Source organism: Meleagris gallopavo, chromosome 2 (genome assembly GCF_000146605.3).
Source record: "Meleagris gallopavo isolate NT-WF06-2002-E0010 breed Aviagen turkey brand Nicholas breeding stock chromosome 2, Turkey_5.1, whole genome shotgun sequence".
In the NCBI taxonomy this organism is placed as follows: domain Eukaryota; kingdom Metazoa; phylum Chordata; class Aves; order Galliformes; family Phasianidae; genus Meleagris; species Meleagris gallopavo.
In genome coordinates this window covers 103,098,366-103,123,122 of record NC_015012.2, presented here as the reverse complement: position 1 = coordinate 103,123,122, position 24,757 = coordinate 103,098,366, and the positions used below count along the sequence as shown (strand labels likewise).

At 41.9% G+C, this 24,757-nt stretch overlaps 1 protein-coding gene across 1 annotated transcript in view; it reads right to left on the bottom strand.

The window, feature by feature from the left end:
• Positions 1-24,757, bottom strand: part of FKBP1B (FKBP prolyl isomerase 1B) — a 43,063-nt gene that overhangs the window by 942 nt on the left and 17,364 nt on the right. The window contains exon 2 of the mRNA XM_019613323.1: positions 2,749-2,861. Coding sequence (XP_019468868.1) covers positions 2,749-2,859 — 111 coding nt within the window. The 5' untranslated portion in view covers positions 2,860-2,861. The remainder of the gene's footprint in view (positions 1-2,748; positions 2,862-24,757) is intronic.

Below are 24,757 nucleotides of genomic sequence, written 5' to 3'. Positions count from 1 at the left end.
ACTGTGATCTATACTGTAGTCAGCTGCATGAAGTGTGGGTTCTGTGGAGTGCAGGATACACATAACACCAGCAGGAGTTATGGAAAAGGCTTAGCAACAGGTAGGATCAGAGCTTTGTGTTCATGACAGATCAGCACAGAGAAATCATTTGGTTCAGATTTTTAAAAATGCACAGCAGTGTTTTTTGCTTCTTCAGTCACCGTCATTGATGACTTCAAAGCTACTGACCAAACACAAATGCTAGAGGCACCCAACTTTCTGCTGCTGGACTGATGCAGTCCTCATTAAGAAAGGTTTCCCTAGACTGAAGCCCAAGGACAGATGCTCATGCAAAGCTTGTTCTGTCTCATCCCAGGGACAGACAGAAGTGCCGATCTATCTCACACCAGATTAGCTTTAGAGGTGAAAGTTCTCACCAAGATTTGCAGCATCGAGATTGAAAATTCTGTTCTGCTCTGGGGTAAAGCTGTGACTTATGTACACTATACTGGTGACCAGATATTCACTGGCCAAGAAACAATCCTTGACTTTATGCAGTGAGGTTAATTCAGACGTCTTTCCCAGGATTGGACTGAACTACATATTACACAGTTTCTCCTGTTGAATTTCGTTTTCTGTTTCTATGAAACACGCGAAAGCTAGAGCTTCAGTCATTCTAGGTAGAAGAAAAATGTGAATGTAACTTTCCCACATTCATAGAATCACAGAATGTCTTGGGTTGGAAGGGACCCCAAGGATCATGAAGGTCCAACTCCGCTGCACAGACAGGGCCACCAACTTCCCTCACACTCAGGGTGCATTCGTAGAATGCGGATGAAGGTGTGAGAGCAAATAACCTTCTTGGTCTTTGCAGGGTTTGGCACTGGTCTCTGGTGCTCTGGTGGGTCCCTGCCAGTAAGATAGCTGGTACATCATCCATGGATCTTAGGCATGGGGCTGCCAGAAGTTGAGCACAGAAAAGCAGATGCTGCTGCCATCTCACAGGCATTAAACCAAGGTCTGGAAAATTGCAATGCTCGATGTAGTGAATTGCCTTTTTCCATGTGCCTTGTGTCAATCACGCTCCCAAGCCTTCAAAAACTCTGAGGTGGAAGGAGACAGCCATAAGTTAACTTAGCGATCCACTAGGAGGAGCAGGAGGGCAGCGTGTGGCCACACTGCTGGAATGGAGGTAGGCCACAGTAATTAGGAGACGAGTTGGTGAGTGTGTTCAAGGCAGAGATAAAACCGATTGAACAGAGCTTGTTTCCAGAGCTTTTCCTGCACTGGTTTCTGACTAGAATAAAAGCAACCCCAACTGAACTTAAATGCACTTTTGGGTTCCTTCTTTTTGTAGGGCTCCTTGTCATATGACCACAGGTGGATGAAAAATCATGGAAATATTTGAGAGAGTCCTGCTGCTGGCTCTGTTGAAACCATTTTGTTGTTCTTCTCTATGCAGACCACTAATTCTGCATTTCATACACTCAGCACATGGGGGCCCTGAGCTCTCCGTAGGTATTACTGCAAAGCAAATAATAATGAGTGCCCTCTAGAAGTTAGAGCAGAAGGTGGATATGTTTCAGACTAGGATTCCTCAGATGGACCCGTTCCTTCTCAGCTTGGAGAGAAGGATATGCTTGTGTTGCTTTCTTGTGGAGCTGGAAACCATGTTATTTTCCTTTCCTCTCAAACAAGCCTGGCTGCATCATTCATCACTGGATTGTTTCTCATTTCACATTCTTTCCCTCTCTGTATTTAAGTGTAAGGATTTGTGCTTGTCAATAACAGTTGAGCAATTTCCTCCTATTATGAGCTCCAGAAGTCAGAAATGGAGTAACTTTTGCACTTCAGCACCCTGACTGCACTCCTCACACTGTAGGTCCTCACAAGCACTGCAGACAAAACACTACAGAGACAGCATGGAGTTGCCCTGTGCGGCTTTTTCAGAGTTTTACTGTGCTGGCACTCAGGCTGTAATTAATGGAGGGCAGTTTCCTTTTTCATATCTTATGGCTGCTTGCTGAATGTTAAGTTTTGTAGCTGGGAGTATTGAAGTCATAAAAGTTTAACAGTGCAGTATGGTGCCCTACTCAGTAAGGGTCAAAATATGCAGCACAGTCGTAGATGTTGTCAAAAACGACAGCTTGGCCTTTTATTGAGTAGCTGAATAGAGGCCACTTCATAAAATACTGCCACCTGGATCAGTTTAGAGGCCACTGTGGTTTATGTGCTGTAGTTAGCCCTGGAAGAAGCAAGACTTATATGCACACTGACACCTGGCAAGAGGATCTTGCCTCTCCTTTCTCAAATGCATACTTCATGTAAAGCCTTGTGAGTAGGAGGTGTTTTAGTCAGCTAGTGGAGGACTACAGGAAATACTGTTCTTGAATAGACCATGCTTTCACAGAACAGAATAACAGAATTATCCAGGTTGGAGATGACCTTCAAGATCAAATCCAACCATCAACCCCACCTACTGAGCCCCATCACTGAATCATGTCCCTTTAGTGCCATGTCCACATCCCTTAAATATTTCCTGGGATGAGGACTCCACCACTAAAATGGGCTGCCTGTTCCAATTCTTGACCTTCTTATTTATTCTTAGTATCCAATCTAAACTTTCCCTGGAGTAACTTAAGACCATTAAGAAAACCACTTAGGATTCGACACTGATTTCCAGTTGGTCCTGTCAACACTGCACTGAGCACTAAGACCTAACACATCTTTCACCCAGTTGGAAATTCAGCCAGAATCATGTCTTTGTACCTGTGTAACACCTTCTTCAAATCCCTTAATGACTTCTTGCCTGCCAATCTTGAACCTGAAAGGCTTGTTTCTGTCTCTGGAGGAATCAAACTTCTTTCCATTCTGTAGCATTCCTGCCAAAAGAAGAGACACAGTTTCAATCCAAGCTACATCTAAACTTAAGAGCTGGGAGGTATGGGAGAAAGAAGTGAAAAATTAATGTCTTGGTCACATCAACTGTTTATTTCCATTTTCACTTTAAAATGGTGAAAGGGAACAGAGAGAAAACATCTGTGCAGGGTGAGGTCTGATGAGCAAGATCATCACCACCACAGGTTACTGTCCAGAGGTTGTTAAACCAACTGTCTGCCAACAGGAGTCATTAGAAGTGGTATTTCCTTCCCTTGTCATTCAAGACAGTCACAGGAACACCTTACATTTTGATGAACACAACAGTGTTTCAATGCATGTATGCATGCACAGATTCTACAGCAAATGGATAAGCTTTCACAGAGCTCTATACCCTGAGATATTCTCATTATTGTTTCAAGCAAGGGATTTTTATAATAACTTTAACCTTAAGAGTAAGTGATCACTGCTTTTTCCAATTACATTCTGAATATTGCAAGGTTGGGTGGATATTTCCATATGAGAATAAATACTTTCTTTGTAATATTGTAAAGCCAGAGTTTTTTGGACACATACCATGACTCTACTGTTCAAGGTGCTGTAAAAAGAAATGCTTGTGAATAAGCTTATATTTGAGACTGTTTCCAGTTGCAAACAATTTTATAACGCTCAGCTTTGACAGAAAATGCTGAGAAATACTGCCCTTATGACTCAATATGAAATATAAAGTCTTTCTGGTTTCTTTTCATTAAAGCTGTTATATTAATAGACCAGCTTGATGCAGCTTTTTTTCATAGTGAAATTCATTATTCTTCAAACAACAACAAAAAAAAGGCACATGTGTCTTATTTAAAGAATGTAAATATAAAGAGATGTGCCAGAATAAAAACCAAAGACCTAAAGGGTAGGATTCATCTTACCTATCTTTCCTCTGCTGAGATGTAGCCTGCTGTTTTTGAGCTAATTACTCTGTTCCCTCTATAACCAAGTCAGAAGAGAAAGTACTCTGGGGGGCAATTCATCCAATCAAACCATGGGATCTACAAGAGGACACAAGGAATTGCATCCTAGCTGTGCCTATTTCTTTGCAATGAACATAAAGGAAGTCCAACCAAGTAGCTCAGACACAGATGTCTCCAAACTCGTTAGCAGTTAAACCACAAGTGGTGGCATTCTAGATCTGCAGTAACAAGTGCACAATATTTGGTTGTTCAACTGGGGTCCTATGTCTGGATGTCTTGTACAAATGACATATTAAGGCTAATTAACTGTTCATCAGGTCCAGCATGCCTAATTCTGTACTTCAGAGAAGTGTGTGTGTTTCAGTATAAGGCCTTAGGAGGTAATTATGGAATAACCTGCCCATAAGGCACATTTCACAGTGTTCACCATTACTGTTTGTCACATTCCTGAAGTTTTATTAACAGTACAATTGCAAACAGTAGAGTTAAAACAAACACAAGTTCATTTGTATGGCAGAAATACATGCATATGGAGAAGGGCAGGCAGGAAGAAGCAGCTCAGGGAGAACTCTGGGGCACACCATACAATCCTTTTTGAACTATATGATCTTGCATTTAATAGTGGTCCTTTCTTACAATTTTATTTTTAAATGCATCTGAAAATCTTTTGTTTCTATGAAATGGAAGGAGACTAATGGAGAATTTCAATATTTAACAGTTTTAATATTATATCTTAGTACTGTCATTACATCCTGCGAGTTCAAAGTAGTATGCAAACATTAATTATTCTTCCCAGCAGTCCAAGAAGGTAGAAGAAGATATTATAAAATAGCCTCACTCCGAAAGTTCAGCTCAGATGCAAAGTTCCACAAAACTTTGGTATGTTTCCACTCTTTTGTAACAACATCCTATTAGAATACTTAGCTTAAAGGTCTGATGCTTTACTGTATACCACACATCAAATTGAACCAGAATGAACTCTCTGGAGAGCTTGCTAGTTTAATATATATCATACCAAACCTGACTTGTTTCCCCATCAAAAGCCTATCAAAAATCAAAGGTTTAGAGGGAAACAAGCTTGTTTACAGCAACATCCTATGGTCAGCAATGGATAAAAGTTCATCAAGCAATGAATCAAAAAATGCAACCTCCCCTGCCATCACCCCCACCTCTTTGCTTCTGGAGGACAAGTTGGGATTCAAGTAGTCAGGTGTATCTGTATTTGCTGAATATAAGAGGGTCAATTTTTATATGACTGCCCTTTAAATGTACATCGAGATTAGAAATGAGTCAGAGTCCCCATGTGCCCTGGAGAAGTTCTGATCTGAATTTAGATCTGAACTTTGAAGCCTATCTTTTTTATCTCTCTATTTCTGAAAGTTAAGAACTGGCTCTTTGGTCTCCTGGGAGCTAGAACAGCAAAATGTTTTGTTTTCTCTCTTGCTAATATATCAATTGATTTTCTTTCTGTGAAAAAATTGATTTGGTTAATAATCTTCAACAAAGACGGATGCCCATCTTCAGCCTGCAAGCACCTTTATTTATCTAGCTAACAACAGGGAGGCAAAAAAAACCACAGTCTGGAATGAACAATGGCGTTGCTTTGCAAAGTCAAAACTCCCTTGGCAATCAATGAGAGGTTGTACTGAGCAAGGACACCAAGAAGCTTATATGCTTGTTATAATTACCTCACATTTGATTCTGAAAGGTAAAAACTACTGTACAAGAATAATTAATTATAGAAACTCATTTATCAGGATATCATCTGGATTTGGAAATGTTCTTACCTGCAGGGCGTCCTAATCAACAAATCAGTGTTAAAACTCAGGTGGCTGCAGAAAACCTCGTTGAAGAAGATGAAAGAGTTGGCAACTGATCTTGTTAAGGAAAATGACCAGGGATATGCATGCCTGTACTACTCTTTCAATATGCATTACCCATCTGAGGTCAGTCAACCTCAGCTAAGATCACACTGCATAAGTCCGTTCCCTAAGGAGAGAGGGTTAATGAAACTGTAAGTTTTCAATCTTTTAGCCAGTTTCAACCAAATCTGGCAGAGGAGTGGGGTTCCTAATGACCTATGTATTTCACGGAAAGAAATCTGGCTAGGAAGCTTCTACAAAGAGAGGGGCTCATCTTTGTTACCAGAGAGCCTATACTATGAAGTGGAGCTTAAGAGAATTAGGAATGCCATAGCCATCCTGCAGTCTAAGTTTCTTTTTACTGGGGTTCTGGTTGAGTGGCTGGTTGAATTTCCAGCTGAATTATTCTCAGCTTAAGGAACCCAGCTACTCAGGCACCTGATTTATAACCATGGTTCCAACAAAACCATGCTCAAAGCCATGCTCAGACTGTTATCCACAAATCAGACAGATGGAGAAAGATAGAACAGAAAGCCCTCCATGATACCATGTCAAATCTAGTGCCTGAAGCTAGTTAACAGAGGTGTAACTGAGGCACAATGAATTCTACTGCTTACATTAGCCACCTCAGAGACAGAAGCAGTGTCTCAGCCTGCCTCCTGGGCTACTTCTAGTCAGTGGAGAAAGAGTGGTATAGAATCATAGAATGACCTGGGTTGAAAAGGACCACAATGATCATCTAGTTTGAACCTCCTGCTATGTGCAGGGTCGCCAACCACCAGACCAGGCATTAACTCACACATCCATCTACACAAAGCAGACCAAATTGCATCCCAAGCTTCCCCAGCTCCAGCGCTTGCTGAGTCGCTTGTCTTTAAAGTGTCATGTTCTGGGAATCAGAGATTCCTGGACATGGACATTCCAGGACAAATCCCTTGATCTTACTATGTGTCTACAATGGGATTCACTTACCTGACAATAGTATTAAGGGGATGAACTGAACAAGTGACTTCCAAAAAACAGATGTAATGAATTCCCTTGTTTTCCTATAATTACCAATACAGAAAGTAAACTCAATGCACGTACTTGAAGACAGTAATTTTCTGTATTTTTGTTGGTATCAGAAGGAGGGGTAGCTATTCAGAAGGTGTTTCTAGGATACTAACCTGTTTCCTTTTATGTAGACCAGGTTTTCTTCAGGATAGGGACTATATTCTGATGGTCTTTAATGCAATCACCTTTCCAATTATGCCTTGTGATAAATCCGTGCTATTACAAATGTGTCCTTCAGTTTGATTACCAATACTTGAGCAATTGGGAGTCCCAGAAGCAGCGTTTCCTGCAGTTAGTATTGCTGTTGGCTACGAATTTATAATCTCAAGTTTATTTCTTTTTGCCTAAAATATATTGTTTCTAATGTCAAAACATGTCAATAAGCTGTCAGGATAATTTCACACAGGCTGGAAATTCTGATTTTTCCCATTTATAGCCTGTAAATATTACCAATATAAACTTTTAGCCTGAAAATGTTATTTACTGGGATGTTTCTGAAGCTGCACAAGAACCTTTATATCAACATATATAGTGTTATATACATGCAGACTTCACAGTGTATAGAGGTGGATGCAGCTTAGCAAATCAGAGGAGTTCAGCACAAACCTATAATCCACAAAGGCACAAATCACATCCCAGGTTGGATTACACCAGCAGAATTCCACTGATTTTACTGGTGTTATTCACGTTCCATATTAAAATAGATCTGTTTTCTTTACTATTCTGTTCTGACAGACTGCAGTAAAGCAGGACAGTGGCTTTTTCCCCTACCTTGCAGTTGGAGCTCGTGTCTAATGCATTGGGAAAATTTGCAGTTTTCCATCAGTTTCTCTGTCTCAGTGCCTCAGTGTTAAAGGAAAAGATCTGGGCAACGCTTGTGCAGGTCAAAACAGTTGGTGTCTTGTTGTTTTCATCCCCAGGGAAATGCCTGGAGGAGCTAACGTGCCTTTGGCTCCTCAGATCATTCCATCAGAATTCACGGTGCAGGCTGGTTATCTCACACCTCCCGCATCTCGTTTGTCATTTTGTTATTACCTCAACACACAGTACACTGTTTTACACCTTTCTGTCATAATAACAGCTTCCAGTAACCTGTAGTTTTTTCCTTGACCGTGTGCCTCCTTCCAAACAGCCCATTTCTTTTTGATCTCCTTGATCTGACTCACAAACTTATCTTTCCTGAACAAATCTGCTGTCTCATCAGTTTTACTGATAAAAAAAAAAAAATGTCATCAGAAATGATTATTCTTGTAGTGGAAATAAAAGAGCATTGAATGTAAGCTGAAGAAAGCTTCTGCTTTTTACAGGATGTCTGCACAGCGAGACATCTTACCGTGTCCTGTACAGCACGCTGGCACTGAGTTAAGGAGGAGAGCATGGCTTTCCAGGGGAGCAGTTCAACAGAGATTTAATGCCACTGTGGATACAAATGCAACTTTCTCCCCCTTAACTTTTCCTATACTTAACACAAAAAAAGGTCTTACGAGGAAAAAGGATTTGCTTAGACTGTATTTTTTCTGACAGTTTACAGCCACTTAAGAAAAAGAAGATCTTCCTAAGGGAATTTTCAGTCTACAAGGATAATAACTGGAGAGACCTGGGTGTGCAGCTCTGCAGCACACCAGCTCTTTACCACAATTTTTCTTCCGTTTAAAAAGCAGCAGCAATGGTTTGAGTGTGCCATTTGTTGCCATGACAAACAATCACAGACTCAAAGTATAGAAATGGGAAATGGTGGCAGTGGTCACTTTGTGGTTCCTGTTGCCGCAGAGTACTTCGGAACGGTTGATCTTTTCAGCACAGGTTGCCTTGCCGCTGCATTTTCTTCATGTATTATATACTCATATATCTTTAATGTGGAGTAAGAGCAATGTTATCAATTATTTATTACACAGCTGACACCATGCAATGAAGACACAACAGACAACTACTCAATAATGCATTACCGTGCACTATATGTCAGCGCTGCGTGCAACTACAAGACAGTATGACTGAGCCTTGCACTTAGCTTGACTTCACAGCCAAGCAAAGTTGCATGCAATTGTCTAGCTCACTCTACTGAAAGGCATCATTCTGTCCTAATGGCTTTATGGATTTGCATATTTTTAAAAGAGAAAAGTAGACTTACCCTCAAGGCAGCTATAAGGTTCAATAAGCATATTCTACATGAATTGTAAGGAGACCAAAATAATTCCTCTGGTACCCTGTTGCTTTAACGCAGACATTTCATTTTAGGCTCTGACTCTGTTACCGTTATAGAACTGAGCTGTAAGATATACATGCTCTGCAGCATAAGGCAAATTTCATTTGAATAGGCATAGCAGAATCAGGCCAGTCTGGCTATGCTAATGACTGAGACAGTAGATGTCTAAAACAGTGTTTTGGAAAGAACATGTTACTACAGAAATCCTTGCGCCCTCCTGCATCTCTGCCCCTCAGCTCCACATCCTGCAACACAGGCACTGGAGGGACAGGGACTGCTCCTGGCCAGACTAAGTCTTTCTGTCACTGCCCCATGGCACCAGTCAAGAAGCACAAACAGCAAATCAAGAGTATGACTGAAATGCAAAGATGTTTTTCCACCCAGACACATGAAGGAGAACTTGGTAAAAAAATTATGGCAATCTATAGGATAGTAAAACTAATAAAGTGGAATCCCAGAATCGTTTATGTTGGAAAAGACCTCCAAGATCCTCTAGTCCAACCATCTACCTACCACCAACACTGCCCACTGAACCACGTCCCTTAGTATCACATAGAATCATAGAATCGTAGAATCACCAAGGATGGAGAAGACCCACAACATCACCCAGTCCAACCATCTGCCTATCACCAATAGTTCTCACTAAATCATGTCCCTCAACACAAAATCCAAACATTCCTTGAACACCTCCAGGGTTGGTGACTCCACCACCTCCCTGGGCAGCCCATTCCAGTGCCTGACCACTCTTTCAGAGAAGAATCTCCATCTACATGTTCCCTGAACACCTCCAAGGACGGTGACTTCACCACCTCCCTCGGCAGCCTGTTCCGACATCTGACTACTCTTTTGGAGAAGAAATTTTTCCTAATATCCAACCTGAATCTCCCCTGGAACAACTTGAGGCCATTCCCTCTGGTCCTACCACTGGCTACCCAGGAGAAGTTTATCTCCTTTTTCTTTGGTTTCATTCTCAGTCTCCCCCCATGACGTAATGCTCACCTCATCTCTACTTCCTCTCCCCTTAATTAGTGTTTGATTGCCCATGAACTAGTTGTGTTGATTTGATATTTTAGCCTGCAGCCTGTATCTGAATGTACAGGTGACCTTGCAGTGGGAAGTTGCACGCTCAGTAGGAGTTAAACCTCACTGATATACCTGAACACAACAGCCACCTATCTTTCAGTGTAATGCAAAGGAACAGCCCAAGCTGGATCACCAAAGCTTCTGTCTTCATGCAAGGAGCACATGAAAAACTCCAAAGCAAAAAGGGATCACCAGACATTGACTGGGAAAGCTCTGAACACAATTCTGAGATCACACAACGGAAGAATTTTGGGTCAAGTGTTTGCTGAAGGAAGCTGAAAACAAATGACCACTTTCCCTATGGGGTTAATTCCTCCCTTGGGACCATTCTGCCAACCACTCTGGCACAGACCACTAACAATGCTCCACCAGCAGTGGATTTCATGGCCCACTGTTCCAGACTGGACATCCTTTTATTTTCAACTATATAGATTTCCAGAATGCGCCTCTATTTCATTCTGAATAAAATCAGCTCTGAAATCCTAATTTATCAGTGCAATGCTGATAAACATTGGGAATTCTGATTTTGGGTGGTCCTGTGTGGAGCCAGGAGTTGGACCATTGGTCCATGTGGGTGCTTTCCAACTTGGGATACCTGTGATCCTGGGTTTCCTTAGCTAGAGGTAGTAGTATACTAGTAACATATCTACCCATCTTTGGTAGGGCATGGGATTAAGAGGCTCTGCACACCCTGAAACAGCAAATTTGAACATGACAAAGTATATTTGTAATGTTTTACAATGTCTAACACCAAGACATTGGCCTTTGGGGTATCTGGAATTGGAATACAACACTTCTCCCCAGATTCCTTGTGAATTAATAGACTTTCTTTCCCACAGGCTCCTGCTTACAAGGTTCTTTGTCACATTTAACTTTTATCACGCATGGCATGGTTATATCTCATTCACAGGGGATTTTCAACTGAAATTTACCTTGAAAAACACACTGATCACTTAACATCTTGTGAAGGGCTTAGGAACTAGTGTGTTCTTAAATAAGAAGGGGAAAAACATACAAACAGAGGAGAAAACATAGTTTATTGAAGTGGATGCTGACTAAGCTGTACAAGAAGGGATGGTCAATATGCCAAGATTACATTTGCTCTAAGTAAGTCAGAGGCAGACAGTGCAGTTCTATTCCCACCTCATGCGTACACAAAACACACATAATGCCAAAGTCAAATGGCTTTTATCCGAGGCATGCGACTTTTTGATCCTGACTGGCCAGACATTTCTGTAATGTGTCTCATTTTAGAGGTGTGGTGTGACATTCCTAGCTGGCATTATGTAATGGCCTTTCCCTTCACAAGTGTTCGGAGAACTCCTGAGGAATCCTCTCCTCCCGACTGTGAAAATGAGACATGACTTCACCGGCACCAATTTGATAACAGGGCTCAAAGGGACTCACTACACCAGAGGCATTTTGCAGAGTGCTCAGGTGAAACGTACAGCTGTTTCACTCAGCAAACAAACACTTTGGTCAAGAGTGGGCAAGGACAGCTATCTACATGCTGCTTGCTCTCTACTGATGTGGAGAGATCATGGATTTAGGTAGTTGGTGTGGATTCCACCCAAAATGACTCAATCACAATCAAAATAAGTGAGAAAACGCAGTCTGAACCCAAATTGGTTTTGCTCTGCACACCAAACTCCTTCCCATGGATTCTGATACCCACAGTCCACTAGAATCATTGACTGCAGATCTACCTGAAGTCTCCTACTGTAGAGTAACATATATAGTAAACATGCTATAAATATTAGGAGATAGAAGTCACTTCTAGTCTGTAAGTGAACACAGAAAAGGATTTATTAACAAGTTATGTATTCAGTAACCCTCATTATGTTGTCAGAATGCAGCCTACAACTAAGATCAGATAAAAACAGCATTTTGGCAAACAGCCTTTGTCATTTGCTGCAGTACTCCAGTGAAGAACATCTCATTCAGACGCTGTTATTTTTCTAGGCTTTCTTGTCGAAAGGTTTATGAGCAACACTTATCAAAGGAACAGAGCTGTCTATAGAAGTACAGTTTGCTCTTCTCACTAATATGTACCTGCTTTCACAAAAATAGCATTTTTATAGTACTGTTTTCAGTGTAAACAGTTTTGTGGGCTCCAAGGCAGACCATAGCAGCGTCAAAATATGCCTCTGGTTGTAAACTCTGAGAGTGTTCTACAATAACATTAGCTACAAAATTCTTCTGCCACGTTAGTTTACTGATTTTGTTCATCCTTTCCGTTGCTGCTGATCCTCACCGGTGTCAAGTTGGCACAGCTGTCCCGATGTTAATTAAAATACAAAAATATATATAGCAGGTTAAGACCTGGATCACATTAATTTAAAACTAAATTGAATGATGCACTTGGAACTGCTCTCCAGAGCAGAATCATGGGTGAAAACAGAGTGGTGTTGATTTGTGATCAGCACAAACAGCTCTAAGTCAAAAAGAATAGGTTCAACCACTGGGCAGCTATGGAAGTATGACTTAGATTGATTTTACTCCCTATGAAATGATGACTGTGGTTTCCCAAAGGTCAGACAGTTACTGGCATATCCAAGAATAATATTATTAATTAATATACTTTGCCTAGGAATCTTGAAAGGCTTCATTCAGTAAGCCTTTAAAATATCTTCAGAGCTGCAGTGGAAAGGAGCTATTAACAGCACGGTTTGTTATTATAAATAGGTCTTTTCCATCTGTAAGTTTTGATCCCTACGATCTTACAAACAAACCATGGAAAAAGTGACAGCTGCTGTCCTGACAGATGGGTCTCAGGCATTGCTCTGCTGGACATTAGACAGTCGTCTCTCTGGAGAACAATAGGAATTTCCAAGTGCCTGTATCTATTTCCATCTACTTGACAAGCCACTCAAGTCTTGGACTAGTGAAGGGAAGAAGCGAAGAGAACGCAAAATAAATGTCTTCAGGGAAACATCTCAGAGAATAAGATCAGAATCAGACAAGTATTGTCTATTTGTGAGTCCCCCCTGGAGTTTAACAGAAATGACAAATAACTATTAGGTTGTTATAGAAGCAGTGGAGACAAACACACTTGCGGGTGAGATACAGAAAGCCTGTGCACTGAGTGCTTACAGTCAGACAGTAGGGCAAGATAAGTACAAGGGAGCATCTCAACTTTCTGTTCTTCATAGCATTTAGCATCATCATCTAATTTGGAGGTGGAGTTTTGAATCCAGTGTTAAGGACAAAGTTGAGAAGGGTTCATTCTTTTTAAAGGGTGGTTGGTAGAAAGCGTATTTCTGCCCACCTTTTCCACCCGAAGCACTTTCCAAGAGCACCACAAATTCAACTCTACCTCAGGTCTGAATATAAACTCACGTTTTTCACCTTCTCTGATGGTATTCCCATCATCAGACGATCAACCACTCAACAGGGTCACTCTCTACGCCTTCATTTGAACCCATATGGTGGTAGGGCACAGAGAATGACGAAGTCAGGAAAAGAGTAAGGAAGTAATAAGTAGGGAGGTATGTAGGAAAGGCAAAGACCTGGATCCTGGCTGCCAGGACTTGTTAGCTCGACTGTAGCAATCTTGTGCAGAGTCTGTCCTTGCATTGTTTACCTAAAGTTCTTGACTTCAATAGGAGTGTGACAATGGACTGCACAGGCTGCAATACTTTTCCAAAAAGCATTTTCATGCTTAGGACTGCTGCAAACAAAAGACACTGTAAATTAAACCAGGTTAGATGCCATGAATAAAAATAGTGGACAGTCCATAGACACAAATAACAAAAGCAAACACTGGCAAGAATACCTCAACAGCACAAGAATGGAAAGCAAGACAAACAAGTTGAGAGAGTACCTAACTGTGAACCATTACATAAACAAATATATTATCACACCAGCAATGATTTCAGACTCTATGGTGAAACATGCAATATAATCATCTGTGAAACCAAAAACAGAGTTGCTAAATATACAGCATCACTCACAGCAATTGTTATAGACCAAACAGCTTTCTGTTACAAGCCATGCCATCTTTCATCATCCTAGAAAATAGAACTGAAAAAATAGCATCCTGTATGAGTAACTTAGTATATGAAGTACATAAATATGTGTTCTTAGCAATCCAATAGCCAAAATACACACATCATGACCACAGTCGTAAAAGGTGTTTTTCTACAGTAAAATAAGGGGTTGTCTTGTTCAATTTTATGCAAAACTCTAAAGAAAATACAATTCAGGCTTGAATGGAATGAAAAAGTGAAATACTATGCTTTCAAAAATGAAAAAGCGCCTTCTGTTTATCTGAAATATTTCCTTCCACTGAGAATACACTCTTTTGTTTTCAGATTACTCTTATGAACTACTTAAATTCAACTTCAATGGGGTCTGGGGAGTTCTTGAACAACATCTCCTTTCCAATTACTTAATGTGACATATTGTTTAGCCACATCCAATCTACAAGATACCAGAGCTCTTAAGGAGAAAAAAAAATAAAAGAAGTTCATAAGGAGCGTGCTGAATCCGTAACAACATTATGGAACACAGCCAACTCACAGGTTGGATATCAGGAAAAGGTTCTTCACCAAGAGTGAGGTTGGGCTCTGAACAGCCTCCCCAGGGCAGTGGTCATGGCCCCAAGTTTGCCACGTTCAAGAGTTCAAGAAGCATCTGGACAGTGCTGTCAGGCAGATGGTCTGATTTTTGGGTGGTCCTCCTTGGAGCCAGGAGTTGGACTCAATGATCCTCATGGGTCCCTTCCAACTTGGGATATTCTATGACTCTATTCTGTGATAGCAAAGCTCCATTACTTTATGCTACTGTTCCCATTTTCCTGCTTTGCAGAGCAAATAAAAAGGATTGTGGGAGTTAATCTATCTTAGTTTTGTGTATCATTTCAATGCTTAAAGACAAATCTGCAGATTTACTGGCTGCCTGCGCAGGCAGCTGGGAGTCATCCAGCTCACAGGAGCAGTGATCATCCAGACTGCCCAGTCTTTGGAAGTCATTCATCAGAACTCTTAAGTATTTTGTGTTAGCAAAGAGTTGCCAGGAAAGAAAGGAAATAAAATGGATATGAACTTCAGTAATCTGATTTTTAAATGATTATAAAGCTACTGCTGATTTGACCCCAAGCTGACAGAGGTACAAATCTCTCTCTTGGAAAAATAAGTTTATTTGCAGGGTTTTTTGTTTGTTTGTTTTTTTTTTTTCAAGAAAGAAAGTAAGAGAATTTATATTTCTTGGTACGTGTAATCCATGTTCTCTAACACAGCTGAACATCTATGGGCTTCTGCCTGCTCACCTGTCCAGAGATCCAAGGACACAGCTGGGCACACTTAAGCCATAACTCTCTTTTAGCAGGAATGAACCACATGAAAGCATGCCCTGCATCCTGTGGGCTCAGGCAGTATCCTAGAGACACGGTGCATCATATTACTCTTATAAGTGTCCACCTAGCACAAGAAACATCACTGTGTAGTTAAACCACCATTTTCACCCAATCCACCTGCTGCTTCTGGAATCACAGCTTTGCTTTCACCTTAATAATCTGCCCAGAAGACAGATGACACCAACGAGAACCATGCATATTTCTTCAGTGTTTGCACACTCTGCCACTGTAAGTCAGAGCATCCTCTGCCTTGCTTGTGCAGTGTGTGCCCCAGTGTTTAACTTCTCCAAGTAGAACTCTACTTGTCCCTGCAGAACTCTGCTTTTTCACTCACTTCTCATGGTCTTCTTAGAAATGCGGTCACATGCTTCCAAGACCAATTTAGGAGCCAATTCTCCAGGCAAAATCTACATCTAAACTTTTGCGCTGCTTGCAAATGAATCAGCAAACCCCCCTGAGAGCTGCACTTAGCACAAAGGTACCTTCCTGAATGCAAACTTTTGCTTCTGCAAAAATCTGAACTCTTGACTCTGTAGATTCCCACACCAGACTCCTGCACAGCAAATCTGAAACCAAAGTTTTGCTGACGAATCTCAGAAACATGACTTTCATCAGGGCTTCCTCGGGGGTTTAAAAAAGTAGGGTCAAGTGCTTTATAAACCTGCTTTGTTTGGACTGCAACACTGCATTAAGCAGAGAAGCCATTTTTGGAGCAAGGCCCACAGCCGACAATGATGTGCGTAATGCAGGCACCAAGCATCCTGCAAGAAGCCAAGCATTCAGTTGCATCTGTTTGAATGAAACTGCTCTGCAGGACCACAACACTGAAATATAGTGCAGTGCAGATTGCCATGTTTAGTTGCTGCAGTACTATGCCTTGTTTTGGGGCCTACTGTCAGATGGCATCATCTTGTAGCAACTTCTTCAGTGGCACAGCCCAAGCTGCTCTCCCAGGATACTGTTGAGCAGGAATCAAACGATCCCATTTTTGTTCTTAAATCTTGATGTGGCAAGTGAGACTAGAAGAATGAGAAGGGAGAGGAAATTATAGGACTGTATCAGCAAGGAAGATCACCAATGGCCCTAGGAGAGGCAGTGATGCACGTATTGCTGTATTGCAGCATAAAGGTGAATCGTAACTATCTCCAATAAACACATGAGCAATATCAATTCTTCAGAACTCCTGCATGTGCAGATACATACAGTTGTATTTTCTCACATTAGCTCAAGCTCTGTGCCAGGTTCTTTATCAAATAATCTAACAGTGGCTGCAGATGAAGCCCTAGCATTAAAAATCAGCAGAAAGCTCTTGCTTGTGATGCTGCAAGGATGATGGCTGCTCTGAATGCTGCGCTGCACAGGCTAAAAGCAGGGCATCAGGCTGTCATGTAACACAGACTGCAGGTTCAGGCTGTCTGTCTGAATGGATTTGTCTTGGCCTCCATGTCAAGTTTGAATTTCGGAGATGCGCTGTGCATGTTCAAATCAAATAGCAAACATCCTCTGGTTGAGCTCCAAGAGCTGTGCTGACTCTTGATGTTGCCTAATAAAGAGGGGAGGCCAATTCAAACTACAGATCTTTGTCATTTTTTTTCAGGTGAACTAATGCTTTACACAGCCCTAAAAACGATATGGATTTTCACACATGACAAGAAGTTTGCAGGCAGTCTTCCCAGCTATGTTTTTACTCTGAGGCAGACAGCTTTGTTCCAGTGGCCAGCAGTACACCGTACCTGACCCAGAATGTGTTCAGCAGTCCATAGAACCGCATTAGATATTATCTTTGCAGTGCTAGCAGACTAAAGACAATGGGCGACGTCTCAGTTTGGCTGCTTCCACAAATCAGCATCACCTGCAGTTTTAGGGCAATAGGATTTTCTAATCATTGCTCATTCAGAGCAACTTCAACATCCCTCTTGCTCTGCTAAAGTGTTAAAGAACGCAAAGCAGGATTGTTACCCTTTTATCTGCTTCAGAAGCCTTTGTGGAGATTAGGAAGTGTTGCTCTGATCTCTTCCAGTTCTGCGTCACCTTGCTATCTGGACACAAAAGGGCAGATTTTAAGCTAGGGTAAATCAGCTGAACCATGGGAAGGTCAAAAGAGCACTGCAATCTGCCACAGCCAAGGAGGAATTCTCAGCGAGCCATTCCAGAGATAGGAGTTTCCAGATACAGGTATTTTCCCACCACACAAGTTCCTATAAACATTTTCTACTCTCCTAAACAGAATTTTCTCAGCTTTCCAGATTTTGTATTTAAATTTCTTGCTGTTTTTTTCTCCTTACTGGTTGTATTTAAAGATTTGCCTCCCTGATAGCAAGAAAATTAACACGTTCTAATCCTTGCACCATCCACTTTCTCTAACAGGCAGCCACATTATTCTGCTGGATTCAGGAATCATAAACTTTGATAGCATCATAAAAGACAGAGTGAGATTGTGCAGCCAAAACTACTTCTTAACAGACAGCACACCTGGATCCAAACTCCTTCTTCATCTGTCCTTGCGTCAAGTGCCTTCCGAAGGGGAAGGAAAGAGGAAAGATTTAACCTCTCTCGGTATCCTTGCACGAACACTTTTGAAGAAGAGATCAGCAGAGAGATCTGTGGTTTGTGAAGGAAAAAAGAGTTCTGTTTCAGCACCTGTCACTGCAAAAGCAGCACATCTGGTGCTGGATGGTCACATCAGTCAGGGGCTGCAAGGAGAAAGGAGGGCTTTGTACAAAACTCCCCACCACAGCCATAGGTGAGCATAGAATAAAGTGAATGCTTCCATATCTTAAGGACTCCGTTGACTTATTTTATTTTATAGAATCATAGTCTCACAAAGGTTGGAAAAGACGTCTACAATCATTTAGTCCAACCACTCACTCATCACCACCATGCCCACTAACTCATGTTCCTTTGATTCACCCAGATTGAAAGCAAACTGCAGCTGCATTGAATTTGGCTTGGTTTTGCAGCATTGCTGTGCCTTTGCTAAAAATAGGCAAAACCAGAGCTCCCTACTCAAGTTTGACCCTGTATTAATAGAAAAATATATGATCCTGCGACGCTCCCACGTCAATCTGAGTAAGAGTGATCTCCTGACTCATTCAAATTGCTCTTCTCATTTTGGGGAGCATGCAAATAACAGTGGCATAAATGTCCTGACAGGGGCAGTAAGAGATACTTGTATCAACACCTTTGTTTTTGGAAATGTGGTGTGCCTGCTGCAGATAGCTACAGAAAGATAAGAAAAATCCAACCGTGGCTTGCATAGAGAGACAGCCAGCCTTCCCTAGGAGTGGGGAAATTGCCAAGGAACAAATTGGATGGTGTGAACAAAAGGAAGAAAAACCCTTCCGTCCCGCTGTTTACTTGTTCTGGCACATACTATGAGCCTTGGGGGAGTGCCAGCCCACCCTCAGGAAATGCCGGCCTATCTTCAAGAGAGTCATTGCTTACTACTGAAAAAAAAAAAAAAAAAACGAGCAGGGGCAGCAAGAGGCTGAGGGTTTAACTTGCACTGGCCTGAAGCCAAATATGCAAGCAAAGGCTGAGGAGAACTTTCTTCTTATGCCTCTGTGCCAACAATAGATGTGGACAGCACAAATATTTACACACCCAAAGTGGAGGGAGACTGAAGTGGGGGAGCAGGCCTTGCCTGAATAATAATGATTGTAGTGAATCATTAGAAGATAGTGCTTCTAATAATGATTATGGTGGTGGCTTTACAGCCCTGAGTGCTCCCTGCAGACGGGCCAGAATGACTCAACAGTGCTGCTGCCGGCACAAGATGTCTTTTCACACATACTGTACTGGGCAGCCCTCCCTCTCCCCAGGGGTGTATTAATAGCAGTGGTTCATACTGTACACACTCCAGTGTAACCACCTCCCTCTGAAGCTAACAAAGGTGAGGCTGCCTGTGGGCTAAAATGCTTTCAAAATAAACAAGATGATCTTAGAGACCTTGCAGAAGGGGTTGATTCTTGCGATCCATGCCCTGAATGTTCTCTTTCTCTCTGAGCATCTCTCTGAGGCCACCTTTGTCTCAGCATCTCCCCTCAACACTTAAATGTATTCTAACATTAAAGAGAAATGAGATTCAAGGGGCTGACTTGGCCCCTTACCTTATGTACTTTTGAAATAGGCAGTAAATATAATAGATATGCATTATCTGACTGCATGCCTTATTCCTCTCTTCTTTGCCATTCACCTTCCTCAGTTGTCTGGGAATAACAGTTTGTCTTAATCTGTTTGTGCAGAGTTAAGCACAATGGAGCTCTTGAATGATGCTATGATACCAATATAATCAAATTCTCTTTTCTCTGTTCCCGGAAACGATGATGCTATCAGAAAAAAAAAAGTGGGAACGTCTACAGTGTGGGGGTTTATCTGAGAGCAGAACTTGGCCTTAATAGCACTCACCATGAAAGCAAAGAAAGAATCTTTAAAACTGTTGTTATTTGTGATGACATCGACAAACAGCTACCTCGTTCCTTACGTTCTGAGCACTGATAAGCGGACAAATTCACTCAAAAGATCCATCCTGATGTCCCTGACCTAATATGTGTGAGAAAAGCCCAAGAACTGCCTCTGGTTGATGGCAGCACCAGGACAGCAAAAAGGACCTTGAAACGAATGGTCACATCCTGTAGCTTGGTACAGGGATTTAATTGCATTATTTTTAACCATTTCAAAATGGCCCCTTCTTCCTACACATCCATTTCCATATCCGTTTCTCCTAAAAAATAAAATCAACAGCGTAACCCACAAACCTCCCAAACTGCAGCAATGCTCAGCCTTCAAAAGGCACAGTAATATTCTTGCTACATTGGCCTGAGGAGATCCATAACGCAAACACAACCCAGTGTCCTCATAGATAAAGCAACACTTGCCTTGTGCAGCTCTCACGTTACATTGCGGAGTACCAGCAGGGTGTTCCTTGCAACTGCTCCACAGTGCCCACTAAATTCCTTGCTTTCTCTCTCCTTTGCGCCTACGTGCAAGAAGTTAGACTGGCATGTCCTGACCATCTGCAGAAGCTAAATCATTCCCTGGACATTCTTGTCATCAGGCTCTCACTATGCCCAACGTAAGAGCAAATAAAAGAAACTATAATTTGCCCTGTGAGGCCAGTAGCAAGCTCTGTGGCTGGCTCTAGATCCAAGTGGAGATTTGCAAACGCTCTGATACACAGCCTGGACTCTGCTGCACCAACATAGGCGGTGTGGTCAGGAAGCTGCTCTCAAACTGTGTGCACGTGTGGCACTCTTACTGCCAAGCCACACATCACCATTGTTCTAAAGCTTTTCATTCGTTTCCTTGTGCTCAGAACTGTTTCTGTTCCCCAGTCAGAAGCCTTGAAGCAGGAGCTGACCTGTCTGATCCCAGCTGGGGTCTGAGCCAACATGGATTATCACCAGTGGAGGGCTACAGAATCGTAGCTGGGGCGCATAGAGGTCATGGATGTTTCCTCAGCTGAAATGGCTTGCTCTCTCTCTCTCCTTCACAGCAGTGTATCTTCGACCTGACTTTCCAGCTTAGAGAGCTGTCTGAGCTCTGAGACCATGGGTATTTCCACATCACACTCCAGGGTCATCCAAAGGCTGCCCTCTGGATCAGGCTTACTCTATATTCAGATGGTGAAGCTACAAGTGCAAGCCCTGGAGCAACCTGAGGGACTCTATGTCTGAATCTGTCTGGCAAGTTAATATTCTGCCAGGCACCTCAGTGCACCCGACCGGGCCGTCTGCAGACTGCCTGCAGGGCAAAGTTGTGATCAGAAGCGGTGGCTCATGCAGCCGTCCTGCTCCCAGCCTCTCCTGAGCTCCTCAGCTGAAACACAGACACGGCCCTAGGTGTTGTTCAGGAGCTGCAATGTGCTTGTCTCCTGCTCTGTGGATCCTCTCAAGCTGAAGGCTGAACGTGCCATGTCTCCTAAGCTTGGGAATTGCACGCATAGGCATAATAAAGACCAGTCAAAATCTTGATTAAATAAACTAATAAGTACTTCAAGTTGCAAGCCAAGTGGGAGCAGTGTTCATTTAATGTAGCCAGAAGTGCTGAATATTCCCATGTCTCTGTGACTCATAGCATTGAATGCCCAGTAAAAGTTGAGAAACACTGCAATAGAGCAGCACAAACCTTCTTTTCTACACAAATGTATACAGGATGCCACATGTATTAACTAGATTAAAAATCTGATGTCTTCTAGTATAGGAGAACTCAATATCTGGTCTCACACACACTTCCTTCATACAAAAATGCTGGTTGAGTACAGAAGTTCCTCTTGACAGGTCTGCAATAATGGTCTAGTGATCTGGTGGTTGGCAACCCTGCAGGGGGCTTGAAACTATATGATCACTGTGGTCCTTTTCAACCCAGGCCATTCTATGATTCTATAAATAATCACATATATTAAGATGCTCATGCCAGAAAACACAACATTAACTACAAATAGCATCATTTTTTTGCATGTAAGAACAGCATAAAATGCAGCTATTTGAAGATACTTAGGTGTCTGAAGACAGAGTGGTCATACTGCAGGAATTTCAAATGCACCTGAGCATTTAATTTATTTGATTTCAACTAAAAACAGTTCAACTCCAAGCATTTTCTTCAGCTTTTACCAGATATAAAGCAAAACCATCACAAACTCTTACACTTCATTAAGAAAGGTCAACATTCTAAGCTGCAATACCATGCGGAAACCTACACAACATTTATCACTTAAAACTCAATTCTTAAAAACGAGGAAATGGACAAGCAGGAATATTGCAAATCTTATCATGTACATAACACGTAATTTTATTATCTCAGATGAAGAACAAATTGCATCACAAGAGGCAGCCATAATTCTGAGCCAATGATATTTAAAGTATTATTCTTATAATGCCAGTGTATAGAGATTTAAAAAAATACTGGTAAGTGGAAACCTTCAGTTAATGTGTGTATTAGCAAGACATTTATCATTATTTACGCTTACATTTTGAAAGAGTATTCATAAATACTAATTCTGAGTCAGCTTTGACCTAGCAATGCCCATCGAACAGATGGAGGTCCTCCTTAGCTGAACTTGCTCACAAGGCACATCAGTTATTGTAAATCTAAATTGATTTCTGCCCTTGTCAGCCTGTTAGCTCACAATCTCACTATTCACTGACAAAAGAAATGATGAATCATGAGCATTGGGGTATAGAGAACCACAGACACTAAATAAAATGACCCTTATTATGTCAGTTGTACGTAGCATGATGAAACCTTCCACTGGGAACTCTAGAGGTTACTATAACACAAATAAAGGATGGTCGCATTGTGTTGAAAATAATGACAAATATATACCTGAAGAATAAAATTACTGAAGTCAAAATATGACTCGTGAGCAGCAAAATCAGGGCTTACTGGTGGGTTCATGCTTATAATTCTATGATTTGCATTTGAGAGTTATCAATGCGTGACATTATAGATAAGAGACACAGAATTGATCCACAAGATAGAACTCCTCCCCTACAAGGACAGGCTGAGAGCTGGGGCTGTTCAGTCTGGAGAAGAGAAGGCTGCAGGAACCCTGAGAGCAGCCTTTCAGTATCTGAAAGAGGGGATATAAGAAGAAAGGGAAGAGGGTCTGTTGTAACAGGACAGGGGGGAATGGCTTCGATCTAAATGAAGGGAGATTTAGCTTGGATATAAGGAAGGTTTTTACAATAAGAGTGGAGAAGCACTAGCATAGGTTGCCCAGAGAGGTGGTGGACGTCCCTGCAGACACCCAGGGTCAGGCTGGATGGGGCTCTGAGCACTGATGGAGCTGTGGTGTCCCTGCGCATTGCAGGGAGTTGCACCAGGTGGCCTCAGAAGGTCCCTTCCAACTCAATTCTACAATTCTATGATCTTTCACATAGACACGTTGTTGTACATTTAGTTTGATCGCTAGCCCCCTCCCTCTAAAAATATAGAAGAAAGGCATTATTTTCTACTTAAAAGACAATTGAACAATCTGATACCCAAACTGATACCCAAGGCTGCATTTTATGACAGAACTTTAAGATATTTGTGCTCACCCCGAACTAGAACTTAGTATTTCAATGGTTCTAAAGATACTTTGGGATTCGATACAAGGAAGAAATACACTTTTTGTACTGTTTATTCTGCAGGCCTATGCTGGGGAAGACGTGCAGACATTTAGCATTTCCACAGGCTTACACGGCCTGCACCTCTCCTACTCAACCTTGCCAGCCACACAACCATGCACCCGATGACATCGTGGCTCCGTTTGTCTTTGCTGCACCTCTCCATAGCCCTGCTGCCCTGTGGCTGTTATTTTTACAATACACAGATGTCCTTGAGGTATGCTTACCAGCATAAGCTGTGAAAGCTGTTTGCCAACGCAGGGTTTTCTGGTAATGTGATACGGCCCGTGGCACACAGGAACCCATGGCTGGGCATGCAGTGACGCACAGGGCAGGACTGAAGGCAGGACAATGCCTCACCAGGCTAAAATTAGCTCCCAAAAACAGCAGAAGTGTTAGAATTGGTAACGTAGGGTTCTTCAGCAAGCTCAGCTAAATGAAGTTTTAAAGGAAGGAAAAAAAAAAGAAACAAACACAACCCCAAACTGCAAGCTGGTGGGATGTCAATTAAATGAGACGTGATTGCTGCAAGGGGATTTGTGGAATGGCTTTTCTTACCCCGAGCAGCATGCTGGCTTGTCAATCTTCTGAACTGCAAATATTTCTGTGCGTTGCAGATGGTGACACAGAGCCTCCCCTCCTGTGGTGGCTGCAGTCTTATGCTGGAGGTTTCTAATGCTCACAGTTCTTACCAACGGAACGATCTGGCCACATCTATAGCACAAAGGTTTCTGTCGAGTGATCTCTGCACTGAAGAAGGACCTTGACATTATGTACCTATCTGTTTAAATGCAAGTATTTTGGTTTTTATGCACATGAAGAAATATCTAATAAAAATCATATCACCCAAACCGAGGTAAAAATTTAATTAAGCCCTCTGGCTACATACATAAAATGGCTTTGAGGGTATTGTAATACTAAGTCCTAGAATTGATTAACCATTTTGTCAATCACTTTTTAATATTCTCTGAGTTCTTTTTAGGGAAGTGACCAATTCTAAGGATGCCTGGTGCAGGCTGGTAACCAGAATACATGAGAATGCAAATGGCTCTAGAGCTATGTACCAGCTCATTTTTCATGATACGAAGCATCCCCAGCAAAGTGTTGACTGTCCTCTGCTGCCAGTAAATTTCACCAGAGCATTTTTCTGACCATTTTAAAGCCAAGGAGAAGCTGAAAAAGCAAATAACATTTATCAACTCCATTTTCTGGTTTACCTCCATCGCTATACAGAAAAGTGTATCAATTCTCTGGAGAAGCAAAAAAATGAAACG